Source organism: Saccostrea cucullata, unplaced genomic scaffold, assembly GCF_032062105.1.
Source record: "Saccostrea cucullata isolate Sc308-1 unplaced genomic scaffold, CSIRO_AGI_Scuc_v1 ctg8575, whole genome shotgun sequence".
NCBI lineage: Eukaryota > Metazoa > Mollusca > Bivalvia > Ostreida > Ostreidae > Saccostrea > Saccostrea cuccullata.
The window spans coordinates 1-27,763 of NW_026926592.1; the positions used below are offsets into that span (position 1 = coordinate 1).

The window sequence follows — 27,763 nt, forward strand, 5'->3', positions numbered from 1 at the left end:
AAGGGCACTCAGAATAACGTGTGATAAAATAAATTTATAATGGGGCAATCATGAATTTATTGTCGGGCATCTCAAAGGTTATGTTTAACAAGCAAATCATTACGCTTGTTGATTCACATCATTGTTTTCATCGTGTCTATTGGTAGACACGAATGTGTATAAACATGCTCAGACATCACCACTATCGACGCTTACTGTCCATTTTCTGTTAATTTAGCAGAGAAAACATATAGAATGATGAACATAATACAAATGTTTGATGCTTTTGTCGGTCAACATTACACAGTAAAAGATTGTATGTTGGAATTTAAATTAAATATTTTGATATTAAAACTCCTACAGCTTGCAATATTTATGCTATATTTTTCTGTACATTGTTGTTAATTGAAATGTCATGAAGAAAACATATGTTACAAATTTGTAAAGGTATTATTCATGTAGGGGCAGTTTAGGTGAGTTTATAATTTGAAACTTGTTTCTTTCAATAAACTGGTTCACTTCAGATGCAAGTCTTCATATTATTTTTTCTGTTAAATACAGTGTACATGTATATCAAAAAAATTTTCCCCATGGTATATTCACGTAAACCTGTTTATTTATTTTTTTTTTCAAGATTATGAAAGGTTTCATAACATGCCGAGTGTATTTGTTAATCAAAGTAATTCTCTTTATAGCCTAATTGTATTTTTACTGTAGCTAATTTTATAGGAAATTATGATGAAAAGAAAGGTTTTATGGTGTCTTAATTTGTGATTGAATTATGTAAGTAAAACCTTGTAAGTTAATGTAACTTTTCCCTCCAAAAATATAAAATTAGTATGAATAAAAGGTAATTAGGGTAAATTTAATAGGTGTCAGAGTGGGTTTGGGGAATTCATATATGGTTTTATTGGTTTATATATATTTGGTGTGTTTAATATTATTGTTACGTGTATAGTGTTAATAAATTTAAAGTGCTGTTAATTTTATTGTATTTTTCATACGGAATTATAAATAATTTGAAGATAGAAAGGATATTCAGTGTAATAGAAAAAAAAAATGCAACACAATTTACAGGCTAAACGATTGCAATAAAATAGCCCTTTTTTTTTCTTCAATGAGTATAAACATTATAATTCATGTTGTACATAGATACAGATGCAAATTATACAATTATGGACTTCGTTGTAGGTCAATGTGTGGTTATAAGGACTCGTGGCAAGTGATATTGACCTCAGACCCAGAAATTGATAGCAACTGAGCCTTCAAGGTAGCTATTGTTCACTGAAGTCCATAAAAGTTACATAATCACTCGAAGTGAATGATCTTTCACAGTCCTAACTGAAATGACTTCCCGATTATTTTAATTTTCAAAATGGTAAAAACATGCTTCATATATCATGACTTCGTTCTATGAGCCAAGTATGTATCGCATCAAGTATAAAACAATTCAATTTTGGAAACATTTTGTTTAAGGTGAATTCTAACAAGCACATAAACATTCACCTGGTATAAGTTGGCCTGTGTTAGGAAAGTGTGTCACCCTGTGAAAGCTATTAATCTAATTGGAAGTTCTTAATACTTTTGTATTTTTTGTTTCGAAATGATACATGTATCTGTAACAATCTGAGAAAAAGAATTAGCAAAGGAAACGTAAATAAATTTATTTTACAGCACTTCACATACAATAACATTTGATTCCAAGACATGATAAACAGTGAGTTTCTTTTGTATATAAAGTGTAACACCCTCCGGGAACTATTCTGTATCTCAGAGCCAGCTGATTTATTCTGGTTTAGGTCCAGAATCCGGCGTTTTCAGGTTCAGAGAATCGGCTGTTTTCTCCTCAATAATTGTAGCCAGTTTGGCCTCTGTGTTGGAATCACTCTCTGCAGCTTTATCTGTACAAAGACAAACTTCATTTTACATGGGTCTTTCGATTGATCCTGGAAAATTAAACTCTTTAAAAAGATATTTTATTTGCTTTCAGAAGTTGGTAGAAATTAAATATTCCACAGAATTTGCATGTGAACTAAGAAATGAAGGCAGATATCTGATAAGTACAGTGTTTATTTTAAATTATTGCAAGGTGAGATTAATTTGAGTGTAAATTAACATAGATGGAGAGCAATTTCCATATACATGTGTAGCGGGAAAGGAGAGAAGGCAGCGGAACAGACGGGAATTCAAACCTGGTGGCCAGATAGCTCAGTTGGTAGAGCACCTGACTGGGGTTTCAGGGGGCCTGGGTTCAAATCCTGATCTAGTCCGCTGCATTTTTATCCTCTCCCGTTACATTTGGTGCCTTGCAATGCCCTGGAACTGACAGGTGAGAGGCCTGCCAGGGATGAGCCTGGGCTTTAAGGAGGGAGGAATGTGGCGGTCAGCTGGGTTCCATCACCAGTGGTCAGACTGCTCAGTTGGTACAGCACCTGAACGAAGTTTCCGGGGTCCTGGGTTCGAATCTCAGTCTGGTCCGCTGCATTTTCTCCTCTCCCCTTACACATGCATGCACGTTTAAATTCTGTATTTCCAACATGCATTGAGTGGTACTTTACTTTTTGTAAATCTGCCATTTTAAAGCATAAGAAGTTATAAATTACCTCCATCAGTCTTTTCCTGGTTTTTAGGATCCACAATGGTGACCTTGACCTCACTGGGTGGTGGGGTAGGCGGTTTTGGTGGCGGATATATCACATTTTTATCAGCAATAATGTCCTTAAAAAATTAATGGTAATTTTTTTTAAAAATACCCACAATATTGAAATAACCATCCCTGAAAATACTTAATAATTATAGGGATGCAAAAATATTTATATACTTTTCTTAATCATGCAATTACCAGTATTGTATTAAATTTTAATGATAGTTGGATATTCGAATCATTTTGGAATTTTTTTTCACAAACAATCAATAGGACTGAAAAGCAAATATTAAATAGGAGATATAGGCTTTTCTTTGGTTAATTCACAGATTACATGAACATATTTATAATTCTAAAACCCCTTGACACAAATGTTGGTGATGTATTGTTCACAGAGAGCTCGACATATGGACAGTCCACTGCTATATTGTGATTCCTCACCTTAATGGCTGCTTTAATTTTCTCCTTGATGGCATCAGTCTGTTCCAGGTCTTGTACAACTGACCAGGAACCTTCAGGACTGATGGTAACAGGGAAGGAGCAGGGCAGGCCCTCGGGGACATCATACCATCCTATAAACACAGGGATATAACATATAATCCAGTCATTAGTTTATAAGCTAGCTTTAAGAAACCTCTCTACACTGCACACTAAAGAGTTCTTATTCTAAGGTATTTTTCTGCAGTTAGAGTGATCTGCCCTTAGATCTAAATTCTAAAAAATACATGTATATATATACAATGTATTACTCAATTTTTAATTAATTCAAGTATTCTTTATATTTTAAAAGGCCAAGACAAATTAACTGAACGTGTTATTCACATGTAATTTCTCTACTGAAGTAATGAACAGTGATTTCTATTCACCGATACTGTGTTGTCTTTGAACATTTTTCCTGGGGGTAAATGCCACGCACCATACAGTGAAAATTAGATAAATAAGCTCAATATTGACTTCTTTATACAATATATTTTTCTCAATGTCCAAAAAAAATTTTGCACTGGTGTAGAGAGGGTCCTTAACTGACATTCATCAACTTGAATTGAACCCAACGATGTTCTGTTGTTAACAAATACATATCTCTGCTCAATGCTTAAGATAAGGGGTGATAACTCTGTCCAACAACTTTATTACGCCCCGCAAACGAAGTTTGGGGGGGTATATAGGAATCACCTTGTCCGTCTGTCTGTATGTCCTTCTGTCTGTGCAATCGTGTCCGGTCCATATCTTTCTTACAGAGGGACATTAGAATCTACTACTCCACACTTAGATTGCTCATGACCTAAGGGTGTGTCATGACCTTGACCCAAGGTCACTTAGGGAAGTTCAAGGTCACTTGAAGAAAAAATTCATAATTCGTGTCCGGTCCATATCTTTTTTACGGATAAACTTGGTAGGTTTTCATTTCACACAAAGATTGCCCATGACCCAAGGGTGTGTCATGACCTTGACCCAAGGTCATTTGGGGAAGTTCAAGGTCACTGGAAGAAAAATTTCATAATTCATGTTTGATACATATCTTTCAAGGATAAACTTGGTAGGTTCTCATTTCACACAAAGATTGCCCATGACCCAAGGGTGTGTCATGATCTTGACCCAAGGTCATTTGGGAAAGTTCAAGGTCACTGGAATAAAAATATAATTCATGTCCAGTCCATATCTTTCTTATGGATAAACTTGGTAGGTTCTCATTTTACACAAGGATTGCCCATGACCCAGGGGTGTGTCATGACCTTGACTCAAGGTCATTTGGAGAAGTTCAAGGTCACTGGTAGTAAAATTTCATAATTCGTGTCCGGTCCATATCTTTCTTATGGATAAACTTGGTAGGTTCTCATTTCACACTAAGATTGTCCATGACCCAAGGGTGTGTCATGTTGACCCAACGTCATTTGGGGAAGTTCAAGGTCACTGGAATAAAAATTTCATGATTCGTGTCCGGTCCATATCTTTCTTATGGATAAACTTGGTAGGTTCTCATTTCACTCAAAGATTGCCCATGACCCAAGGGTGTGTCATGACCTTAACCCAAGGTCATTTGGGGAAGTTGAAGGTCACTGGAAGTAAAATTTCATAATTCGTGTTTGGTACATTATAATCTTTATTATGGAAAAACTTACTTCTGAAAAACCCAGCGGGGGGTATTTTGTCCCTTTTGGACAGTTCTAGTTTTCTTTGACAGTGGAATTCAGTTTTATATTGGGCAAGCTTTGTGCTCATTAATTGCTATTTAGAAAGTAAAAAAGATATAATTATGTGCTTTATTGGACAGAATATTTTAAGCTTACCTTCTGATGCCACAACAAAGGAAAAGATTTGTCCCTGCGGTGATCCATTCCACCAGTGAGCTAATGTGGTTTCTATAGCAGCCGCTCTGGACATGCTGGCTGAGTGTCCCATCAACTCCTGACTTTTCTGGTGCCGGTTCTTTACAAGCTCTGTAAAAGCCAGTTATATAATTCCCTTGTACCTATTCCATAACTGTATATTATAAAATTCTAATGAACTTTTCAAAGTAAAATTCTTTAAAAAATGAATTTACAGAAATTTATATTTTTAAAAAGTGTAATCTCATACCAACAAACTCATTTTCCATCCACTTCTTATCCCAGATCATTTCAGCAGCTGGAAGTGAGAAGGAAGGAGGTCCCCAGATGGCGCCATCATAACCATGGACACGACATTTAGAGATGTCAATGAAGGAATCCCCATTGATGTTTCCCCAAACAATTAGATCCACCACCCCATTGGGATTTATGCTTAGTTTCTCTGCTACCACAGACTTTGCATTGTTTTCCAGTCTTCGGGAAAGTCCTACTATGTTTTGTTTTGGAATGTTTGGGGCATTTTCGATCATCATGTAAACATTTAAATTAGTTGGCCCATTTCCTGTGACTAAGACTTTGACCTCTTTTTTCGCGTTATCATTGATGGCCTTGGCATATTTTACATGGTATTCAACAGACCGTTTAACAAAATCATCTCTGCTTTCTTTCTCTGATTGAATCAAGTCATTCATCACAACAATTGCATCACATCCTTTAAAAGCCTTGGAAACCTCTGAGGTCACAATTATTTCTCTAAGAAGTCCATGTGCCAGGTCCATAGCTTCCATTTTAAGTCCTTCTAATGATTCCATGTTAGATTTATCATCTAACAGATGCAAAGAAATCTCTGTTGAGTCACCAAAGACATCCCCTCTAGCCATTGCATCAACTAAGTTGTAACATACAGGATTTGAGGCGTTTGTGATACATACATGCAGGGGGTGACTCAGGGCTTTGAATGCTTCCTCCTCTTTATCCTCCTCTATTTTGTATGCTTTATTCTCCTCAGAAATCTTTTGCATGTCCTCACTGTTTTGTGTGGATTGAACGCCATAGTATCCATTTGCATATTCCTGGAATTCATTGGCACCTCCTATGAGGACCCCCTTTCCTCCTCTATCAATGAGTTCTCGCCACACCAAAGGGGACTTCTTATGTTCCCATTCTCTCAAACTGCATGTGTCCTTCAGCCAAGTCTTCAATAAATGATAATGAAAACATATTGATACATATTTTGAACATATTTTAAAATATTTTATTATGATATGTTATTCAAAATAAATTTTTTAAAAAAGGATCACGAAATACAACTAAAATTTTAAAAGTAAAAAACTACATGTATATAAAATTTTTTTTATCATGACTCTGAATATATGAAACAATTTCTTGCCATGAAGAAACAACTATTAACTGCAGCTAAAATATGTTCAGAATAAAATAAATGAATATCACTCACATCCCATTCTTCTGGCTTCACAACTATTTTATGCAGTTGAAAGTCTGGTAGATTCCTTGAAAGTTTGTCGCCTAACAGCTCTGATCTGGCATAATATGGACAATTGGATTTTCCTGCACAAAAAATCATCTGATTATAAGTACAAAGAAGATATGATTTGGAAGAAAAAAATATGAATGGGATTGGGCAGTAGACACAATCCTAATTTAGCATGTTTAGCCCTGTAGATTACATGTGCATCATACATGCTTTGAGAGGTGTTCATGTTTATTACGATTATTCCCATGTAAAAGCTAAATAGATGATTTATTCAACATTTTAAGTTAAAAAATCTTACCAGCAATCACGATTTTAGCCATGTTTACACAGTTGTCAAGTTTGATCGGATTCCCTTGGGAAAAACAGATTCCCAAAGTGGTACAATTAGAGGTGTTCCGATAGTGCAGGCGGTAAATCTAACACTACTGAAGCCCTCCGAATATTTTTTTCCCGTAAATATTCTCCATTTCGCTCAACAGATTCGATTAAAATTTTTCGGAAATATTAAGTATATTGAACTTCGTTTATATCCAAAATATTACGAATGATGACATTTATAAACTAAGTTGTGCCGTTCAATGAATCGGTAACTTTTTTTGTCATTTTATAATTATTTTGTAAAAAATGAAATATAGATTTTTTGTTAAATATTTGCATATGCTGAAAGAAATATTTGACTTCAAACAATACTTTTTAATTAAGAGTTTTTAAATGTCATATTTCAGCGTTTTCTCGAAATGGTATTTTTCACCATCTTTTTCGTTATATAGTAATACCCTGATCACGATTGTCAGTGCGCTTTACATTGGGGAAAGAAAAACAGTAACATAGGCCTCTCGATGACATAGATTAATATAAAACAACATGGAAAAGGAGAAGCATGTGGCAAAAGTTAAAAAATCAGGAAAGGGTTTGGCTTTGGAGCCAGAAAAGCAAGAAGAATTTAAAGAGAACTTGAAAAAAATCAAGGCAAAGGTATTGAATAGAATGTGCGAGAGACTGCCCTAGACTTCTAAATGTGACTCGGTTAAAAATTGAAGAGATTCACAGATTGTGCTGGACTATCAGCTCCAGCTTATTCCCTTGATAATGATTTAGCATTGTAGCTTGAAATAGCTAGTAGAGCTGAAACAAATACCAAAAATCAATATTCGTTACTGTTATTCGATTCGCATTTGAACATTCCGTAGTTAAATAAAGGTGTTATTATGCCTTTTCATATACTTGCAAATCCTATTGTTAATTACTATATATCTATGTACAAGATAGCTGTAAGAAATAAACGTCTGTTCAAAGTCGTTTGACATGTACAAAGTTCAGACTGCTTGGCCCACGACACCTCGACCCAACGATACTTCGGCCCGGCCGGGCATTGACACCTCGGCTCCGACGGCTCGGCCCAAATTTAAAGACACCTCGGCTCACATAAAAGACTGCTCGGCCCAAATGGAAATATATCATTTTCATTAAAAATATTTATTATTTATGCCGTTATATATCTATGAAATGCAAAAGAAAATTAATTTGATACATTCTGATGCAATCTTCCAAGAAGGTAATTAACGAAAGACAATCCATTAGTAACTTGATAATAAGTGCTAATCATTAAACAAACCAGAAGACGCAGTGCATCCTTTGGAGTCTCGAGCGCGTGTCATATGGGGTGGAGATTTAATTAGGAGTTAATTACGAGAAGCCATAATTGGGAGACTTAATCATGTTAATGAAAAGTTCCTTTAAGAAACCATTGTTGATATTTTATTGAATTGATTTGAAAAAATAAATGAGTTTTTAAAATTAAACAGAAAAAAATATATATGAAAAATAAACAAATCAATAAATCTTGTGGACCAGGACATAAACTTCTGTACTGTAGACCTATTGGTTTACACATAATTACATGCATTAGTAAAGTCAGAAAATGCCATGTACATACCGTTTTTTGTATGAGGGTGTGTCAGCTAGTGTGACATGTATTGTTTAAGACCTCCTGCTAAATTTTTTTTTTCAAGTAAACAAATACCTGATTTTTTTTAAACGATTTTTTTTAATTCCATATGGAATTTTATGGTGAAAACAATTACCGGTGTGACGCAACCTGATTGCATGGCTATGTTAATATTTTTATTTTAATGTAAAAGTATCACTGATAGAAATAAATGGTGGAATATATCATGGTTATTTTTCTTTAACTAAGAAAGCTGAAAACCTAGGACCCCCCCCCCCCCCTCCCTGAACATGCTGAAATCGAAATTTCTTCTTGCCAGCATTTTGGGAATACGGGTGATTTACATCAATTACACTTTTATTGACTTCATCGGTGCGTAAACCGAACGAGATCTCTTGGCATGTTTACATTACCATAGAAAATACAAAAAAATTTAAAATTAAACTTATTTAAACAAACTAAATTTAATTTTATTCCTAATGGGCCGAGCAGTCTTCGGTATGGGCCGAGGTGTCAATGATTTTGAGCCAACCTTTCAGGGCCGAGGTGTCAACGAGCACGGGCCGAGGTGTCGTTGGGCCGAGTAGTCGTTTACCTCTACGGACCCGGTTTAACGATAGAATTCGTTCCGTGTATTCGTAATGTAGCAAAAAGAAACACGGGCGATAACTCGCATAGTGCATTTACTAGGAACAATCTAGAGAGTTCCAAATTTAAACATGGCAGGTAATTTGAATCAAGAGAAAAACGTTGAGAAAATTAATTGGATTTTTGTATTTATATGGATTATTTTTTGGGATAAAAGGCATAAGCAATCTCAAAAAGGTTTGTTTTGATTATTTTGGTAGTTATTCCCAGTGCAAATCATTTTATATTTTTCAAAATCGTTATTTGCTACATTGCAAGTATATGGGACGTATTCTAACTGTGGTGAGGGCCTGTACCGAGACACAGTTAGATTATTCTAACTAAAAAAAAATATACCCTTACCTTATAATAAACCAAGGCTCCCAACGGCGCCATCTTGAATTTTTCAAGGTCTGCCACATCCACTTGTATTTTCGTCTGAAACTCCGTCAAATAAATTCCCTGCAACCATATTCTTTCTGTGGCCAGTCTTTCGAGGTCTAAACTTACGGACACTGCAGCCAGAAGGGCACATCACACTTGCAAATATTAAAAATCCCTCGTCAAACTCGATCTACTGCTTCAACAATCCGAGAAATCGCCAAAGGGGAAAAAAAATGTCGCCATGCCATTACTTTATTGCAATACATAAAATTGTAGATCTCAACACTCCCTGGAATAATTTTAGTGTGGACCCCCCCCCCTCTCACACACGTGCGTACATACTTTGAATAAACAAAGTCAATCTTCTCCACGGATATCGCTCAATCAGGGCATCAATCATGACAGTGTTATTAATTATATCAAGTGCATGTAAGTAGGGACTTACAACCGACTCAATATTTTGTCTCGAAAATGTTCATTGATTAGCTAGCATGATATCAGGCCGATCTTCGACATTTACAAAATATAATCGCTTTGATCAAGCTATATCGAAATTATTTTAGAGAGAAATGCAATGAATGTTCTTACATGTATATTACGTTGTATTATTGTCTGAACTGTTTTTGGAATAAGTAGTTTATAACTTTCGCTGGTTATTTTTAAAAATAAATCATACAAATATATTGACCAATCAAAAAAGGGCTTTCCTTAAGAATTTCAAGTCATATGTAAACTTCCGGCCCCCCTTTGGCGATTTCTCGGATTGTTGAAGCAGTAGATCGAGTTTGACGAGGGATTTTTAATATTTGCAAGTGTGATGCGCCCCTCTGGCTGCAGTGTCCGTAAGTTTAGACCTCGAAAGACTGGCCACAGAAAGAATATGGTTGCAGGGAATTTATTTGACGGAGTTTCAGACGAAAATACAAGTGGTGTGGCAGACCTTGAAAAATTCAAGATGGCGCCATTGGGAGCCTTGGTTTATTATAAGGTAAGGGTATATTTTTTTTATTAAAAGAAAAATAAGTAACGTCAGGTGCCTGTGAAAGTACATTAAGACTTGCTTTTACTTTCAACAAATAACTAAATTAGAAAAAGAATCTTTATCAACAATCATAAGTCTCTTTAGTTCTTTACTTCTTAAAATTAGTTCACTGTATTGCATTCTGATTACGTAAAATGCTCAGTCACCAAATCAGCAGGTGCTCGCCATGTTTCACTGTTATATAAAAACGGTTCGTTTCCGGAAACGTCCTGTAAATTTATTTAGACTATATTAAAATTTAAAATATTACATTCTCAAAAAAGTATAATGTAATGTATATTTTTTCACAAATGATTTCTGCAATTATTTATAAATCGGAACAAACGATACTATTTGTTAATCTGGAATAATTTTCTCCGCACAATATAAATCTTTCATTATTTTCGATAGTAAAAATCATGGCGATCTAGATCGGAGATACATGAGGCTGATGAATGTTTGTCTTGAAGATGATTAAATAGATTTGACATCATGCCTTTATCAGGCCAGTAGTACCATGTGGACAAATATTTTCATTTGAGAATGTTTGAACATCCGTTTCAGCTCTACTATCTAGCTTATTAAGCAATTCAAATAGCTTGAAAAAATTAAATGCAGTTTTTCACAAAACTGTTTTTTGTAAAAAAAAAAAAAAAAAAAAAAAATTGCTATCAAAAAAGCAACCCAAATTAAAGATAGATTAAGTACATTTATATATGCCATATAAATTATCAGCACTTAAGACTTAAAAAAATGATTTATTCGTCATCAAGGTTCAAACAAGGTTGCACAGAAATTCACCCTGTGTTTTATTTTATACATCCAGTGGCCAAAAGACCTAAGAGGCTCAATGTGTATGGAATGAAATCGGGGGTAAATATGTACACCTTGATTGGACCTGAATTACAATTTTATTTCCATTGTAACCAAATAAATTCACTGTGAGGCCAAGTCAAATAAATTGTGCTTGAAACAAAGATTTAGTGCATACTAAAATGCATATAACGTCTTATTATTTGTTTTTGTATTGGAAAAACTGTGCATTGTTTATTCCCCTGGGGAGCAGGACTCGTAGAGTGAATGTAAATAAAACAGGCCCTTGAGGTTGATTTGAAATTTTGATTTTGATTTACAAGGGAGAAAAAGAAAAAGGATCAGGAGTTGTCTACCTTGGACATCTTCCCCATGGATTTTATGAAGGCCAACTCAAGAAATATATGTCACAGTTTGGAAAAGTGAAAGCTGTGAAGGTTTCCCGTAGTAATAAGGTGAGATATACCAGGCTGGCCTAGTAGATTTAGAATTAAATCTATGTTCAGGACTTCCTGGATCAAAAAACTCAAGTGGAGGTTCCAATCATTTTTCTATAAGGCCAAAAAAAATTAATTAATAGTTTCTCAGGCACCGCAGCATCAGTTCAAAAATGGCTGCATTGATCAATTTGATTGACATATTGAAAAGGGAAATAACTCAATTTTTCTATTTTTCCAAGTTGAAAAAGAAAATCGAGTTATTCCCCTTTTCATTAATGCTAAGAAAGACGTTTTTATTAGAAAAACAATATATTTCTTCTAAATCTAAAGTATTTTATCAGTTAACTTTTAAATAAATGTTTGGAATAACATTATTTAACGTTGAAAACATATTATACCTAATTTCAGAGATCAAAACTTAAGAATTAGTAGATATTATCATTTCTATTGCACAAATGACTTACAAAAAAAGGTGTAAAACCTGCTTTCGAAAAAACAAAAACAAAAACAAAAAAAAAACAAAAAAAAGCCTGCCTGTCGCATTGAATTTTTAATTTTTTGGCCTGAGAAACTATTATTTTTTTGGGGCCTAAGTATTTTAACCTTGATTTTTTTTTTACAAATCCTCAAATATCCCAAACTTCCAGACAATAAGGTTTGACTGTAATTACTATCCACGGCACTTCACTGAAGGAAGACAGATGAGGTGGGGTTTTCTGGTAGAATATTTACAATATCTAACTAAATCACTCAGGTGACATGCTTATTTCTGTTGGTTGCTAAACAATTCCAGCTTCCTCTCTGAAACAAATATCAATTTTATCATAATTATAGCATGTATGGGTAAGAGACACACCAATGTGATGGGTTCTACTCTCCTAGGTGAATCTGCTCTTGGTGTAAATGCATCTTCTCATTCCTATCTTTACTTGGTACATGTATTGTCAAAGGTATACTTTCATTTGTAGACTGGTAAAAGTAAAGGCTACGCTTTTGTGGAATTCCAGTCAGATGATGTGGCCAGAATTGTGGCAGACACTATGAACAATTACCTGGTGTTTGAAAGACTCATCAAGTGTAGGGTTTTATATTAGAGGTTTTCTTATACCAAATAGTAAAGGCAAATAGTATTCATATTTAAAATTTGGAAAAGAGAAAATTGAAAGTTTGAGCTGAATTTCATTAAGTGTAGGGTTTTATATCAGAGTTTTTAACCAAATAATGAAGGCAAAAAGTATTCATATTTAGAATTTGGAAAAGAGAAAATGCCAATTAATGAAAATTAGAGCTGACCTTCAAGACTGTATATTTTAGGCCAGTATATTCCATCCGAGAAACTTCATCCTAAAACAATGGGCAGAAGAAGTGGCGTGTTTAAGCCACCAAAAGCACATATCATCGCTCGTGATAGACACAACAACAGGAAAGCCGAGTTCAAACAGGAAAAGTCGATAAAAAGACTTCTGAAAAAGCAGAAAAAGAGAAGCGACATGCTGAAGGTGTTAGGGATTGACCTGAAAATGAACACTCTTGTAAGTATCCACCAACAGTGTATTAATGTCAAAATATTTAATATGGAGAAAAATATGCTATCTGTGAACAATAATGTCATTGATAAAACATGTTTATGTTATGAGATTGTGAATGAATGTATTTTAAAAAAATATATGATACACTAAATAGTGTTATGAAATAAAGTTTGGCATTCATAAATTGCAATCATTTCAGAATAATTCTTTTTTTACAGTCAAAATTTATTCTAATTTACAGGAGAAAGTTTTAGAAACAGGGAAGCAAATTATTGAAGAAAAAGAAAAGGAGAAATTGACCCATGAAACAACAGAAACAAATGTGAAGACACATGTAAAATCTAATGCAAAAACACCGAACTCTGCTAAAAAATCTAAGTCAGATTCCAAGTCACCTCTGTCTTCTGCTGAAGCAACACCTAAAGGACCATCAACACTCTCTAAAGTCACTCCACTGTCCTCCAAGGCAACACCTGTATCATCAAAGAAAGCAAAAACACCTAAAGAAGCCCCAGCTGTGAGTGAAGGAAGGCAGCAAACTCCTAAAGCAAAACCTATAGCAGCAACCCCAGTAACAACAAAGGCAACACCTCCAACATCTAAGAAAGCAAAAACACCTAAAGAAGCCCCAGCTGTGAGTGAAGGAAGGCAGCAAACTCCCAAAGGAAAACCTATAGCAGCAACCCCAGTAACAACAAAGGCAACACCTCCAACATCTAAGAAAGCAAAAACACCTAAAGAAGCCCCAGCTGTGAGTGAAGGAAGGCAGCAAACTCCTAAAGCAAAACCACTAGCAGCAACCCCAGTGACTTCAAAGGCAACACCTTCAACATCAAAGAAAGCAAAAACACCTAAAGGAACCCCAGCTGTAAGTAAAGCAACACAACAGACACCAGAAGCAACACCAGCAACATTGAAGGCAACATCTGTACATAAACTAACACCCATGCCAAAAAAGAAAAACAGGAAGACAATAAGCCCTGAGATCTCACCAAAAGATCAAAGTATGGAGATCTTAATGGAGGACAGTGAAGAGGAGGACATTTCATTTAAAACTCCCCCCAACACCGTACGATCCTCCAAAACCCCGACCTTATCCGCCTCCGCTAAAAAGAAGCGGCCTCAGTCAGGAAGAGATAACACTCCAGTCACCATACAATCCTCCAAAACCCCGACCTTATCCGCCTCCGCTAAAAAGAAGCGGTCTCAGTCAGGAAGCAGTAACACTCCGGTCAGAAAAATTGATGAACCACAGAGCAAGAAGAAGAGGAAAAGTCTGGAATGAAAAAAAATTATATCATATGAGAATTGATATCAAATACAGTTGACATTCACAGTGAACTTTTACAAAAATTATTGTTATTGCACTAAGTGGCATTTATGTGGGTATTTTTTTTTATCATTTTGCAATATTCATTCCATGGAAAGATCTGAAATAAAAACATTTTGATATAATCTGTTACAAGAATCGTAAAAAAGAAATAAATTACACAACTAAATAAAGACATTTACAATTATAGCGGTGTTAAATTAATTTACAGTAAAAAAATATTTGGGTCAATTAATCGAATGTCAAATAATCAGATATGTAGGGTATTCTGAGGCCCCAAATTAGCCAAATATAATGACTGATGTTTAGTGGAGAATGCTTTTGAAATAGACCGGTATTCAGAGCCACTTTGTCAAAGCCTACTATCCACATGACAATTGTTTTGCAATATTATAAATATTGGAATAATTTTTAACCCAGACCTACTTTCAAAGTATAAGAGTTTTGTTACAGGGTATTTCTTATTCACAATTTTACTTCTCAAAAGTTAATTTTTAAGCACTTGTCCAAAGATCGGGGTTCAGAGTAAGTTCAGGGTCATTGCAGGCCCCTTTATGAGTAAGTTCAGTCCTTGGAATCAAAGTTTTACATTGAAAGGCATAGCAAAATCTTTAAAAGCCTTCTTTTCAAGAACCACTGGGTCAGTAAACCAGAAACTTTTGTGGAAGCTTGCTGAGGTAGTGAGATATGGTATCCAGATAGGAAAATTTGCAAAAGCTCAACACCGCATTCTGAAAAACACACTCGTGCTAACACACAACACGCTGTTTTAGTGCAAAGTTGTGTTAGCATGTTGTGTGACAGCACTCTGGGTGAAATTGTGTTAGCGCGAAGGGGTGTTGTGTGTTAAATTTATGCGACGGCAAGTTGTTTGAAGTTGTGTTGGTGCAATGGCATGTTTTTTTTATAGTGTGTCACAGCGTGTTTTGTGAAAGCACAACAGCGTGTTGTGTGAACTTGTGTAAGCACAACTGTGTGTTTTGTGAAATCTTGTTAGCACCAGGGTGTGTTGTTTGAAAGTGTGATGGCATGATGTGCGTTAGTGCAATGGTGTTTTTTCTGAACACGCTGTTGCGCGCAAATGACCATCGCGCTAACACACAACACTCTGATGCATGCGCTAACAGGCTTTCAAGCAACAGCTTATCACACTAACATGATTTCACACAACATGTCTTCGCATTGTCGCACAACATGCGTACACAGCTTTGCACTCTACAGAGTGACGGCGTTGTTGTATGTTATCGCGACTGCATGTTTGTTTTCTGAACACACTTTTGAGCTTTTGTAAATGGCCCTATCCCGACAACATATGTAGATTCAAAATTGTTCCAATCATGGCCCAGGTGAGCAAATATTGTATATATGACCCTTTTTAAAAAAAAATATTTATAAACTTCTTATATGACTTCTAGGGGTATGGCGGGACCACAATGGGTGATCAAATTTTTATTGGAATATACAGGGAAAAAATAAAAAAATCTGCTGATATTAAAGTAGAGTCATAATGTGTCATGTTAGTATTGTGGCCCACAGGCGATGTGGAGTCGCAAAACCGAAAGTGAATCGGGATCGAGATTCATATTAATTTCCAACTGAGAAGCAGTCTTTGAGTCAGCGGCGTCTTTGTCAACAGTCAGGCCAGGGCATGGTAAAAACATTTATCATAAGGTTATCAATTCAATATGTATTGAGAATTTTGGTAACTAGTCTCAAAAATCTATTAAATTATATCACTATATAACTGGGGTTTCCACTTTTTAGAGTTCGACTAAGGAAAGCGTTCTTTTGGCTGCAAAGCAGTTTCTGAACTTTGTCAACAAGAGCCCATCTCCCTACCACGGTAACGAAATACAGATATCTGCAAAATATTAAAAATAAAGATATTCCTCTATTTTTTTTGTAAAGAAATAAATTATGATATTAACATGGTCAATATGTTTTTGTCAGATTCTAATCTACAATAAAAAAAAATTTATCATATTGTATACTCGATTCTCATTATATAGCGGGTTTCATTGTGTCTTGGTATATTGCAAAAAATTGGATACATGGCCTATACTCTTTTTGTTAAATGTCAAAATGAATGTTGTCTGAATGTTAACATTTTTTATGATAAAGAAGTATGGAACATCTGTTTGATAAAAAAAATATTCAAATAAAACATAATTTAACAGATTTCAAGTCCCGTTTTTATTATATTTAAACCATTAAATTTATAACCTAGTAAAAATTATAATAAAGTTCCTCATTTAAAAATTTTTAGTTTGTACAATTGTTTATTTTTCATGTAGAATTACATCGTAAATTCACAAATAAAAATTGAAGTTCATGTCATCTTAAATTTCCATGTTCTCCCATACCGCGATACAAGGAGACTCTCCAATCGAGGAGGTAAATAAGACTTCCTGTTTTAAAAATAGACCACAAATTAAACGATGCAAGCTTGGTAAATAATTGGACACCAAAAAGTAAGGCCAAAGTTGGAATTATAAATATCATTAGATTTACGTTACAGTAAAAATTTGAAATTGCACTTTTTATGCAAAAGAATTAAGTACCGCGATATAATGAGACATCAGTATACATGTTGTATAAGGCTAAATGTGTCTGCTAAAGTAGGATGTACACGCATGGTACAGCTTAACATTTTATAAATTTATTTTTACCCCGCCTTTTCACATTAATTCAAAGTCAGCAATCATAAGTGTCAAACATATTCATATTACTTATAGCAGGCCTGGCATAATCTCTTGATTAAGCTATATATTATAGCTTGATTTAGCTATATAGGTTTTTTTTCATAAATATATATAGATCAAGGTCAGAAGTTCAAAAATTGAACTAACCCAAAAAGGTCTCACAAAATGTGATAACCTTACGAAAGTTATGGCCAAGGTCTAAGATTTTGCAGCCAAATAAACTACTGTGAAATCATCAATGTTTATGCTGGATCAGTGCTCACAGATTAATGGGTCACCCCTATCCAGGAATTCACATCCCCATGAACAATATTTTGCCAGCATATTTATTCATGAGATCTTCTGCATGTTCTGTATATATGAGTTACCCATGAAATTACCTCCCCTGGAACCAATAAAATTTTGCTTGTCCAATTACATTGAACTCACAAATTACATGTAAAATATGATTACATAGTAAATACATGTCTCTACATCTCTGATAACAGGCGGGACATACATATACAAGATAAGTTTGTAACCTGTGTTTTGAACTTTTTTGTTATTTGTATAGCTGTCCAAGAAGTAAAGAATATTCTTGTATCAGCTGGCTTCAAAGAACTGAGTGAAACAGAGCCATGGTCAGTGAAACCTCTGGACAAGGTAATACTATACAGGGATTGATGGACAGGAGGGTTTTAATTGTATTCCATTGTGTATAGAAATTTTGGTTGGTTGATTATCTTTCTGCACATTCAATCATAACATCATTTCATATATCAAGTTTTGTGTCTATGTTTTAGATATGTTTTAAACTGCTATGTGCTGAAGTAAATTAAAATTTTTAAGTAGGCCTGTGTGCAGAAAATATTGCAGAATTCATATCTTATTTTAAAAATTTAAATTACTTAAGATGTCAAATATTACTATGATATTTTTGATAAATGAGAGAGAGTCTGTTTTATATTTATAATTAATACAATTGACTTTATTTATCATCTTTAGTGTTTCTTGACCCGAAATCATTCTACCATCATTGCGTTTGCTGTTGGTGGGAAATTTAAGCCTGGAAATGGCTTCAGTATCATTGGAGCCCACACAGACAGCCCTTGTTTGAAGGTATGTAGATCAAATAAAGTAGTCAGCATATTTGTACATGTAATTATAAGCATTCCATACTTATAAAGACAAATTTGAAAGATTTACTAACATCAAAAAGCAAAAAAAAAAAAAAAAAAAAATGAAAGTACAGCGTTGAACATACATTGTATAAATTTGGTCCTGTATAAAGACAAAGTGTTTTTAAATTTTGCAATTTCTGATACATACATTTTTAATTTAACTGTGACATTATTTGCCTTTTGACATTATATTAAAAAATCTTTCAAATTTTTCTTTAAAAGTATGGAGTGCTTGTACAAATATTTATTGGAGGATAATGATTGTACAGTGTGTATCTTAGTTTTATTTGAAAGTAGAAACTCGGTTGCTAGTTGCCATCATCTGGCTGTCATCACTTTCAGGTGATTGTTACATGTTAATGTAGCTTTCCTCTCTCATTTGTATAGTATTTGATAAAAATTGTTGTAAGAAGATACAAGATAATGTGTGTATGTACTCTGTGTATTTTATTTCAATATGTTTGTACATATATATACTTATTATAATCCTCACCATTGGCAGGTGAAGCCCCGCTCTAAAGTTGATAAGAGTGGGTTTCAGATGGTGGGGGTGCAGTGCTACGGTGGGGGAATCTGGCACACCTGGTTCGACCGGGACCTGACCCTGGCAGGTAGAGTCATCACTAAGGTAAGTCATTCAAATTGACTATCTCAGAAGTCAGCTGCAAAAAAAATTCACCTTATAAAGAATGGGGGAAGTAAGTCTAGAAAAATTACCGTAGTTCAATTTTTGAAAGAAATGGAAATTTTAAGATTTACCTACCTAATAAAATTTTCTTTGATAATCTATGAAAGGTAAATATTGTATGTAATAATAACTACATAATAAGGCACCTGATAATCACTTTTTCTCTTAATATATTCTATATAGGAGTTTTAAAGAGTCACCATAGCAGAAAAGAAATAATTCCCTTGTAATTGGAATTGTTGGAAAATTTGCCCCCCAGTTTCAAGATTTCTTTCCTTTGGCAAATAAAAACCTGTCCTTTGGGCTCAGTTTTTGTTTGCCAACAAAAATCTCTTTAACTATCGGGGAATATTATCCAACAATACCTCTGAGGTGTGAAATATTCCTTAAATATATTATGACCCAGATAAAAGTATGATGGTTTAATTTTCAGAATGGAGAGAGACTGGAACACCGGTTACTGAATCTGGAGAAACCCATCCTTAAGATTCCTAACATCTGCATTCATCTGATGAGGGACCACAATGAAAAGTTCTCCCCCAATAAAGAAACGCACTTGTAGGTCATGAAAAGCACACACTAGATTTTTGTGTAGGCTTGGTGTCAAGTTAGCTCACCCACTATTAAAATTTGATGATGAAGTTAAGTTTAGATGAGAGTCCTGCTTGGAAAATACTGTTATCTAATAATGATATTTAGAATCAGTATATGGACATTTTTGTCAACATCAGATGTGTTTGCTATTTTAATGGTCACAAAGTGCATTTCAAGGGAGTGCATAAGAGAAGCAAAAAAGCATATATACACTAAAAAGTTTACCTGCATTTTATATTCTCTCTTTTTCATTTATTATTGTCAAATGACTTAGCATAAGCAAAATTATATACAAAATTCATTGAAAGATAAATCCCATTTTATCTTTCTTTTAAACAGATTGCCTGTATTGGCAACGGCTGTTCAAGCAGAACTACAAGGTGTTCCAAAGAACTCTGAAGAAAACAAAAAAGAAGAAGGATTTAAATTAGAGGTTACTAATGGCTTTATTATTGCCAGATACATTGTCTTGTCCTTCCATAATGTCAGAAAAATATATTTATCCTTAAACTTTTAAGTGATTTTTATCTGAAATATTGCTTGATTGTTTTAACAAGTATAGCTTCCTTTGAAGAAAGATAAATTTATGACTGTTTTATCAGGCATGTTCTTTTATAGAAAGATAAACATCAGCCCCTCTTGGTAAAGCTAATATGTGATGCACTGAACATTCAACCAGAGCAGATGTTGGACTTTGAACTCTGTCTAGCAGACACCCAGCCTGGTGTAAGACTAATCAATAAGTTGATAAATCATTATTATGTATATTTTCTTGCAATACTAATTAATCTGTGATGACCAAATAAAACATGATTTTCTCTTTCTAAATAGATCATTAATCAACCATAATTTATTATTAGGTCACCTGAGTAAACTCAGGTGACCTATTGCTATCCGTTTTCGTCCGTCGTCGTCCGTCGTGTGTCGTGTGTTAACATTTGAACATTTTCAGCTTCTTCTCTGCAACCACTGAACCAATTTCAACCAAATTTGGCACAAAGCATCTATGGGTGAAGGGGAACAAAAATTGTGAATTTCATGATCCCTGCCCCCCTGGGGCATGAGGGGTGGGGCCAAAACCACTAAAATTAATGCAATCTTTAAAAATCTTCTTCTTTACTCCTGGACATCAAGCAGTCAAACTATTTGCATGATTGTAATCAGCATTGAGTCCTCTACCAAAATTGTGAAATTCATGGCCCTGGGGTCAGGGGTTCTAGTGCTAGGGTGGGGCTAAATAAGTATATAGTGAAAATGCATTATTTCTTTGAAAATCTTGTTCTCTGCTCCTGGGTATTAAATAAACCAACTAAGTACATAGTTATGATGAGCAAGAGTGCCTCTACCAAAATTGTGAATTTTATGGCCCCAGAGTCAGGGGTTCTGGTGTTAGGGTGGGACTCTATTGATTATATAGTAAAAATACATGATTTCTTTGAAAATCTTCTTCTCTGCCCCTGGGTATTAAATAAACCAAGTAAGTAAATAGTTATGATGAGCAAGAGTGCCTCTACCAAGATTGTGAATTTTATGGCCCCAGGGTCAAGGGTTCTGGTGTTGGGGGGGGCTCTATTGATTATATAGTGAAGTTACATGAATTCTTTGAAAATCTTCTTCTTTGCTCCTAGGTATTAAATAAACTAACTAAGTGCATAGTTATGATGAGCAAGAGTGCCTCTACAAAAATTGTGAATTTTATGGCCCCAGCATCAATGGTTCTGGTGTGGGGGGGGGGACTTTATTGTTTATGAAGTGAAAATACATGAATTCTTTGAAAATTCTTTTCTTTGCTCCTAGGTATTAAATAAACTAACTAAGTACATAGTTATGATAAGCAAGTGTTCCTCAACCAAGATTGTGAATTTTATGGCCCCAGGGTCAAGGGTTCTGGTGTGTGTGTGTGTGTGGGGGGGCTCTATTGATTATATAGTGAAAATATGTGAATTCCTTGAAAATCTTCTTCTCTGCTCCTAGGTATTATATAAACTAACTAAGTGCATAGTTATGATGAGCAAGTGTGCCTCAACCAAAATTTTGAATTTAATGGCCCTATCATCAAGGGTTCTGGTGTTGGGGGGGGGGCTCTATTGATTATATAGTGAAATTACATGAATTCTTTGAAAATCTTCTTCTCTGCTCCTAGGTATTAAATAAATTAACTAAGTGCATAGTGATGATGAGCAAGAGTGCCTCAACCAAAATTGTGAATTTTATGGCCCCAGGATCAAGGGTTCTGGTGTTGGGGGGGGGGGGCTCTATTGATCACATGGTGAAAATACATGAATTCTTTGAAAATCTTCTTCTCTGCTCCTAGGTATTAAATAAACTAAGTGCATAGTTATGATGAGCAAGAGTGCCTCTACAAAAATTGTGAATTTTATGGCCCCAGCGTCAATGGTTCTGGTGGTGGTGGTGGTGGGGGGGGGGGGCTTTATTGATTATAAAGTGAAAATACATGAATTCTTTGAAAATCTTGTTCTCTGCTCCTAGGTATTAAATAAACTAAGTAAGTGCATAGTTATGATGAGCAAGAATGCCTCTTCTAAAATTATGAATTTCATTGCCCCAGGGTCTGGGGTTCTGGTGTTAGGGTAGGGCTCTATTGATTATATAGTGAAAATACATTAAATCTTTGAAAATTTTCTTCTCTGTCTCTGGGTATCTGGGTATGAAGCAGATGAACTACCTGTATAGTTATGATGAGCAAGGGCCCTAATCTTGCAGAATTGTGAATTTCAAGGCCCCAGGGTCAGGGTTGGGGGGGGGGGCTCTACTTATATACTGAAAATGAATTAATTGTTTGAAATCTGGTCCTTTGGGCCAAGCTTAAAAAATTCTTTGTTTGCAGTTGCCGATCTATAATTTTTAGATTAGGCCGGTAGGTAGGCATTCTTTTTTTTTTTTTTTTTGGAAAAAAAATCAGATTTTTGTTAGATAACAATTAAAAGAGGTTTTTATACATCTACTAGACATGAATAAGCTCACCTCTTGTTATAAACCAATGAATGATAAAAACGTGTCAAAATTTGCAAACGAAACTGTTTCAATATTCTAAAAAATTAAAAAAAAATCAAATTACCAAATGCATGGCTAAAAAAAAGTTTGGGTCGGGTGCATTTTCAGTGGGTCGGTAGGCAACTGCAAACAAACTTAATTTTATTTTAGGCCTTGTATTTATAAAACATTTATTTACTTTTTGATAGGCAATTTTAAGGGTGCCTTTTAAAAATTTGTGCAACCTAGGGTCAGGGGTTTATGTCAGAGTGTTAGGGGCACTACTGATTATTGATGAATATTACTGATCAGTTGGAGTGCATTTTTGTTCCCCTACCCTGCGTATGGGTATTCAGTAACCAAGCTAAGCAACTGCTAAGTTTATTGTTATGATGATCAATGGTGCCCTTTCAAAATTGTGAATGCCATATAGCATCTGGCTTAAAACATGAATCAAATTCAATACACTGTAACTGGAAAGTTGTTGCATAATGCTCAGGTGACCTATAAGGCCCGTGGGCCTCTTGTTCCACTAATACACTATGTATAAAGGCGCTTTCATTCATGAGGAGAGTGACATCATTAGAGACTAAAGCAATACATGTATGTCATTTTGAGGGGATAAAAGAGAATTTCATTTACAAAATGTAGTAAATGCAATTTTTACTTTTTCAGGCTATAGGCGGAGCATTAGATGAGTTTATCTTTTCGCCCCGACTGGACAATTTACTGAACGCATACTGTGCTACTAGTGTGAGTTACACATGTCTTTAAACCAATTCTGAGAGCATCAATGAAGTTTGAGCCTGTTGAAATCCTTTGAAATAAACACTTCCTGAATTTTTCTTTCCCTTTTACAGGCTCTGGCAGACTCCTGTGATGATGGAAGTCTGGCATCAGACACTAATGTAAGGCTGATATGTCTGTTTGATAATGAGGAGGTAAACTTATATATGGCTGATATGTCTATTTGATAATGAGGAGGTAAGCTTATATATGGCTGATATGTCTATTTGATAATGAGGAGGTAAGCTTATATATGGCTGATATGTCTATTTGATAATGAGGAGGTAAGCTTATATATGGCTGATATGTCTATTTGATAATGAGGAGGTAAGATTATATAAGGCTGATATGTCTGTTTGATAATGAGGAGGTAAGCTTATATAAGGCTGATATGTCTGTTTGATAATGAGGAGGTAAGCTTATATAAGGCTGATATGTCTGTTTGATAATGAGGAGGTAAGCTTATATAAGGCTGATATGTCTATTTGATAATGAGGAGGTAAGCTTATATAAGGCTGATATGTCTGTTTGATAATGAGGAGGTAAGCTTATATAAGGCTGATATGTCTGTTTGATAATGAGGAGGTAAGCTTATATGAGGCTGATATGTCTATTTGATAATGAGGAGGTAAGCTTATATAAAGCTGATATGACCATTTGATAATGAGGAGGTTAGGTGATATATGGCTAATATGTTCATTTGAGAATGAGGTAAGCTTATATTACATGGCAGTAGGAACTTGGAGGATGGACATGCCCCCCTCCCTACAATAACTTTGCCTGAATATAGAAAATGAAGCTACTTAATGCTAGTACCCAGAAATATTTAATGTCAAACGTTTTTAGCTCACCTCAACGAAGTTGGGGGGAGCTTATGTGATACCCTCGGCGTCGGCGTTGGTGTCGGCGTCGGCGTCCCGGGTTAAGGTTAAGTTTTTTGGAGCAGTTTTCTTTTTAAGTACTTCTATGTCCTATATTGATTAGACATGCATGGAAGATGTTGCTAGTGAGTTTCATTGTACCAGTCAAAGTTTCAGATGCTGCAATTTCAGCAAAGGAATAACCAGGTTAATGTTTTTGGTGCAGGTTAACATTTTTGGTGCAGTTTTTGGTGAAGGTCTCATTTCCGAGTAACTATAAGCCCTATGTTGACCAAACTTACATGGATGATACATCTTAGGATGCATACTACCAGCCTTGCTTCGGATGCTGAATCTGACCTACATTTTCCGGTTGAGTGAACAGGTTAAAGTTTTTGGTGAAGGTTTCATTTCGAAGATACTTTGAGCCCTATGATGACCAAACTTGCATGGATGATACATCTTTGGATGTATTCTACTAGACTTGCTTCGGATGCTGAATCTGACCTACATTTTCCGGTTGAGTGAACAGGTTAAAGTTTTTGGTGCAGGTTTCATTTCCAAGTTACTATGAGACATATAATGACCAAACTTACATGGATGATACATCTTAGGATGCATACTACCAGCCTTGCTTCGGATGATGAATCTGACCTACATTTCCCGGTTGAGTGAACAGGTTAAAGTTTTTGGTGAAGGTTTCATTTCGAAGATACTTTGAGCCCTATAATGACCAAACTTGCATGGATGGTACATCTTAGGATGTATTCTACTAGACTTGCTTCGGATGCTGAATCTGACCTACATTTTCCGGTTGAGTGAACAGGTTAAAGTTTTTGGTGAAGGTTTCATTTCCAAGTTACTATGAGACATATAATGACCAAACTTACATGGATGATACATCTTAGGATGCATACTACCAGCCTTGCTTCGGATGATGAATCTGACCTACATCGGGTTGAGTGAACAGGTTAAAGTTTTTGGTGAAGGTTTCATTTCGAAGATACTTTGAGCCCTATAATGACCAAACTTGCATGGATGGTACATCTTAGGATGCATTCTACTAGACTTGCTTCGGATGCTGAATCTGATCTACATTTTCTGGTTGAGTGAACAGGTTAAAGTTTTTGGTGCAGGTTTCATTTCCAAGTTACTATGAGACATATAATGACCAAACTTACATGGATGATACATATTAGGATGCATACTACCAGCCTTGCTTCGGATGCTGAATCTGACCTACATTTTCCGGTTGAGTGAACAGGTTAAAGTTTTTGGTGAAGGTTTCATTTTCAAGGTACAGTGTACTATGAACCGTATAATGACTAAATTGCATGGATGGTACATCTTAGGATGCATACTACCAGACTTGCTTCGGATGCTGAATCTGACCTACATTTTCTGGACGAGTAAACAGGTTTAAGTTTATGGTGCAGGATTCATTTCCAAGTAACTTTGAGCCCTATAATGACCAAACTTGCATGGATGGTACATCTAAGGGTGCATTCTACTAGGCTGGCTTCGGATGCTGAATCTGACCTACATTTTCTGGATTAGTGGAAAGGTTAATTATTTTATACAGGTTTCATTTGCAAGTAACTTTAAGCCCTATGTTGACCAAACTTACATGGATGATACATCTTAGGATGCACACAAATGGACTTGCTTCAGATGCTGAATTCGACATACATTTTCCAGATAATAGACCTCGTAAAAGTTATGGGTGCAAATCTATCACTACGGAACTATAAGGCTTATATAAACCAGTTGCTTAAATGATGCATCAAGGGATGAAAACTCTCAATCTTGCTTCAGATGCTGGATTTTAATTACATTTTCATGATGAAGAACTAGTTTTTAGTTTTTATATAGATCTATTCCAAAGTATCAAAATTGCATAAATTTTGCATTTTTGGATGTACACTTTTTGTTGGTTAATTGTGTGACTTAATTTGCCTTACTTAAAGACAACACACGTTGAGGTGAGCTCTGTAATCTCTGATTACCTATGTTTATTTGTCAAGGAGAATGTGGTAATGCACCCAAAACTGAAAATATTGCCCCCCACCCCCAACTCAAATTGTTTTTTACAGGCATGTATTTGGGTAAGATTTCTGATTTCTGTTCCATGTGCAATGTATGATGTCTTCTTTTACAAATACATTTGTATATCATCTGTTGTTTGTAGGTGGGTTCTGAGAGTGCCCAGGGGGCTGCCTCCACCCTACAGGAACTGGTTCTTCGTCGACTTAGCGCCGGGGGGACAAGCACTGCTTTCGAGGAGTCCATTCCCAAGTCCTACATGGTCAGTGCAGACCAAGCTCATGCAGTTCATCCTAACTACCCGTATGTTTGGCTTCTTATATTTTCTTTTAAATTTGAATATTTCTGCTTCTTCTTTTAAATGACAGTTCAACTTATTTCAGCTGTTTTGGGAGTACAAATTTGATGAGGAAATGGGAATAGAGACTTAATTTCATAACAGCTGTTTAAGCCCTTCATGCTCCATGAATATTGTACTCCTCAGGTGGCTAAATCATCTTAATGACTCAAAAACAGCAATAATTGTATAATATGTTGTTAATGTGGTCGGTGTAAGGAAGGATGTGAAATGCTTGTGCCACTCAGGTGTTGATAAAGGCTTATAAATCCCTTTTTTATGTAAATATGTTTGATGATGTTCAAACTTTTTCTCATATATTTGCTTTGTCTTTTTTTTTCAGGGAAAAACATGAGGACAATCACAAGATTGGATTACACAAAGTAAGTTTATCCTGCTCAAGTATACTGTAAACCAACTTTTATTCGCGACGACTTTATTTTGCGATTGACAAAAGGTAAACCAGTTCGCGAGGATTTATTTTCACGATCAAGCCTTTCTGGATCTGTTATTAATAGACACATACACTTGAAGGACCAGTTTGCGGTGAGAAATATTTGCGATGACAAGGCTCTCGTGAACTTCGCGAAAATTTCTCGCACGCGAATAAAAGTTGGTTTACAGTAAATCTGTGAAAACAGACTAATTCTAATTTCTTTGGGATGTATTTTTGTTTGTGTGTTTTGGCAGGGAGTTGCCATTAAGTTCAATGCCAACCAGAGATATGCCACAACAGCAATGACTGCCTCCATCTTGAGGGAGATAGCTAGGCTAGGACAGTGTCCACTACAGGTATGGCTAGGCTAGGACAATGTCAATTACATGTATGGTATGGCTAGGACAGTGTCCACTATATGTATGGCTAGGCTACAACAGTGTCCACTACAGATATGGCTATAGGCTAGGACAGTGTCCACTACAGATATGGCTAACTTAGGACAGTGTCAACTACAGGTATTGTGAAGTCAGACAACGGGGAAAAATTTATTAAAAGGAAAATACTTATTCTGAAGTTCATTTGTGTCCCACTTGTACAAATTTTCATTATTAGTTAAAGGGGAA

General features: G+C 35.3%; 3 protein-coding genes across 3 annotated transcripts; 2 read left to right on the forward strand and 1 right to left on the reverse strand.

The window, feature by feature from the left end:
• Positions 1-1,628: 1,628 nt before the first annotated feature.
• Positions 1,629-6,808, reverse strand: LOC134272171 (putative malate dehydrogenase 1B). The gene is made up of 7 exons (XM_062754423.1): positions 6,744-6,808; positions 6,407-6,519; positions 5,201-6,146; positions 4,912-5,061; positions 3,065-3,195; positions 2,583-2,697; positions 1,629-1,880 (listed from the first exon to the last, which is right to left on the reverse strand). Exons 1-7 carry the CDS (start codon positions 6,763-6,765, stop codon positions 1,765-1,767), a joined length of 1,593 nt encoding a protein of 530 aa, XP_062610407.1. The 5' UTR covers positions 6,766-6,808; the 3' UTR covers positions 1,629-1,764.
• A 422-nt stretch (positions 6,809-7,230) lies between these two features.
• Positions 7,231-14,599, forward strand: LOC134272172 (MKI67 FHA domain-interacting nucleolar phosphoprotein-like). The gene is made up of 5 exons (XM_062754424.1): positions 7,231-7,420; positions 11,562-11,693; positions 12,647-12,755; positions 12,993-13,210; positions 13,449-14,599. Exons 1-5 carry the CDS (start codon positions 7,310-7,312, stop codon positions 14,490-14,492), a joined length of 1,614 nt encoding a protein of 537 aa, XP_062610408.1. The 5' UTR covers positions 7,231-7,309; the 3' UTR covers positions 14,493-14,599.
• Positions 14,600-16,183: 1,584 nt separating this feature from the next.
• LOC134272173 (aspartyl aminopeptidase-like) lies at positions 16,184-27,508 on the forward strand. Its single transcript, XM_062754425.1, has 13 exons — positions 16,184-16,188; positions 16,302-16,380; positions 17,793-17,881; positions 18,224-18,337; positions 18,902-19,027; positions 19,521-19,645; positions 20,021-20,114; positions 20,300-20,407; positions 23,351-23,428; positions 23,536-23,616; positions 26,510-26,667; positions 27,045-27,084; positions 27,392-27,508. Exons 1-13 carry the CDS (start codon positions 16,186-16,188, stop codon positions 27,506-27,508), a joined length of 1,212 nt encoding a protein of 403 aa, XP_062610409.1. The 5' UTR covers positions 16,184-16,185.
• The last annotated feature ends 255 nt before the right edge of the window (positions 27,509-27,763 follow it).

Coding starts and splice junctions, on each gene's coding strand:
- LOC134272172 (XM_062754424.1), top strand. CDS start 7,310: ATGGAAAAGGAGAAGCATGTGGCAAAAGTTAAAAAATCAGGAAAGGGT. Junction 11,694..12,646: donor AGGTTTCCCGTAGTAATAAG/GTGAGATATACC, acceptor TTTCATTTGTAG/ACTGGTAAAAGTAAAGGCTA. Junction 12,756..12,992: donor GTTTGAAAGACTCATCAAGT/GTAGGGTTTTAT, acceptor TGTATATTTTAG/GCCAGTATATTCCATCCGAG.
- LOC134272173 (XM_062754425.1), top strand. Junction 16,381..17,792: donor GAGCCCATCTCCCTACCACG/GTAACGAAATAC, acceptor TTATTTGTATAG/CTGTCCAAGAAGTAAAGAAT. Junction 19,646..20,020: donor CCCAATAAAGAAACGCACTT/GTAGGTCATGAA, acceptor TCTTTTAAACAG/ATTGCCTGTATTGGCAACGG.
- LOC134272171 (XM_062754423.1), bottom strand. CDS start 6,765: ATGGCTAAAATCGTGATTGCTG. Junction 6,520..6,743: donor GGCTAAAATCGTGATTGCTG/GTAAGATTTTTT, acceptor TTTTTTGTGCAG/GAAAATCCAATTGTCCATAT. Junction 1,881..2,582: donor CCAGGAAAAGACTGATGGAG/GTAATTTATAAC, acceptor GTCTTTGTACAG/ATAAAGCTGCAGAGAGTGAT.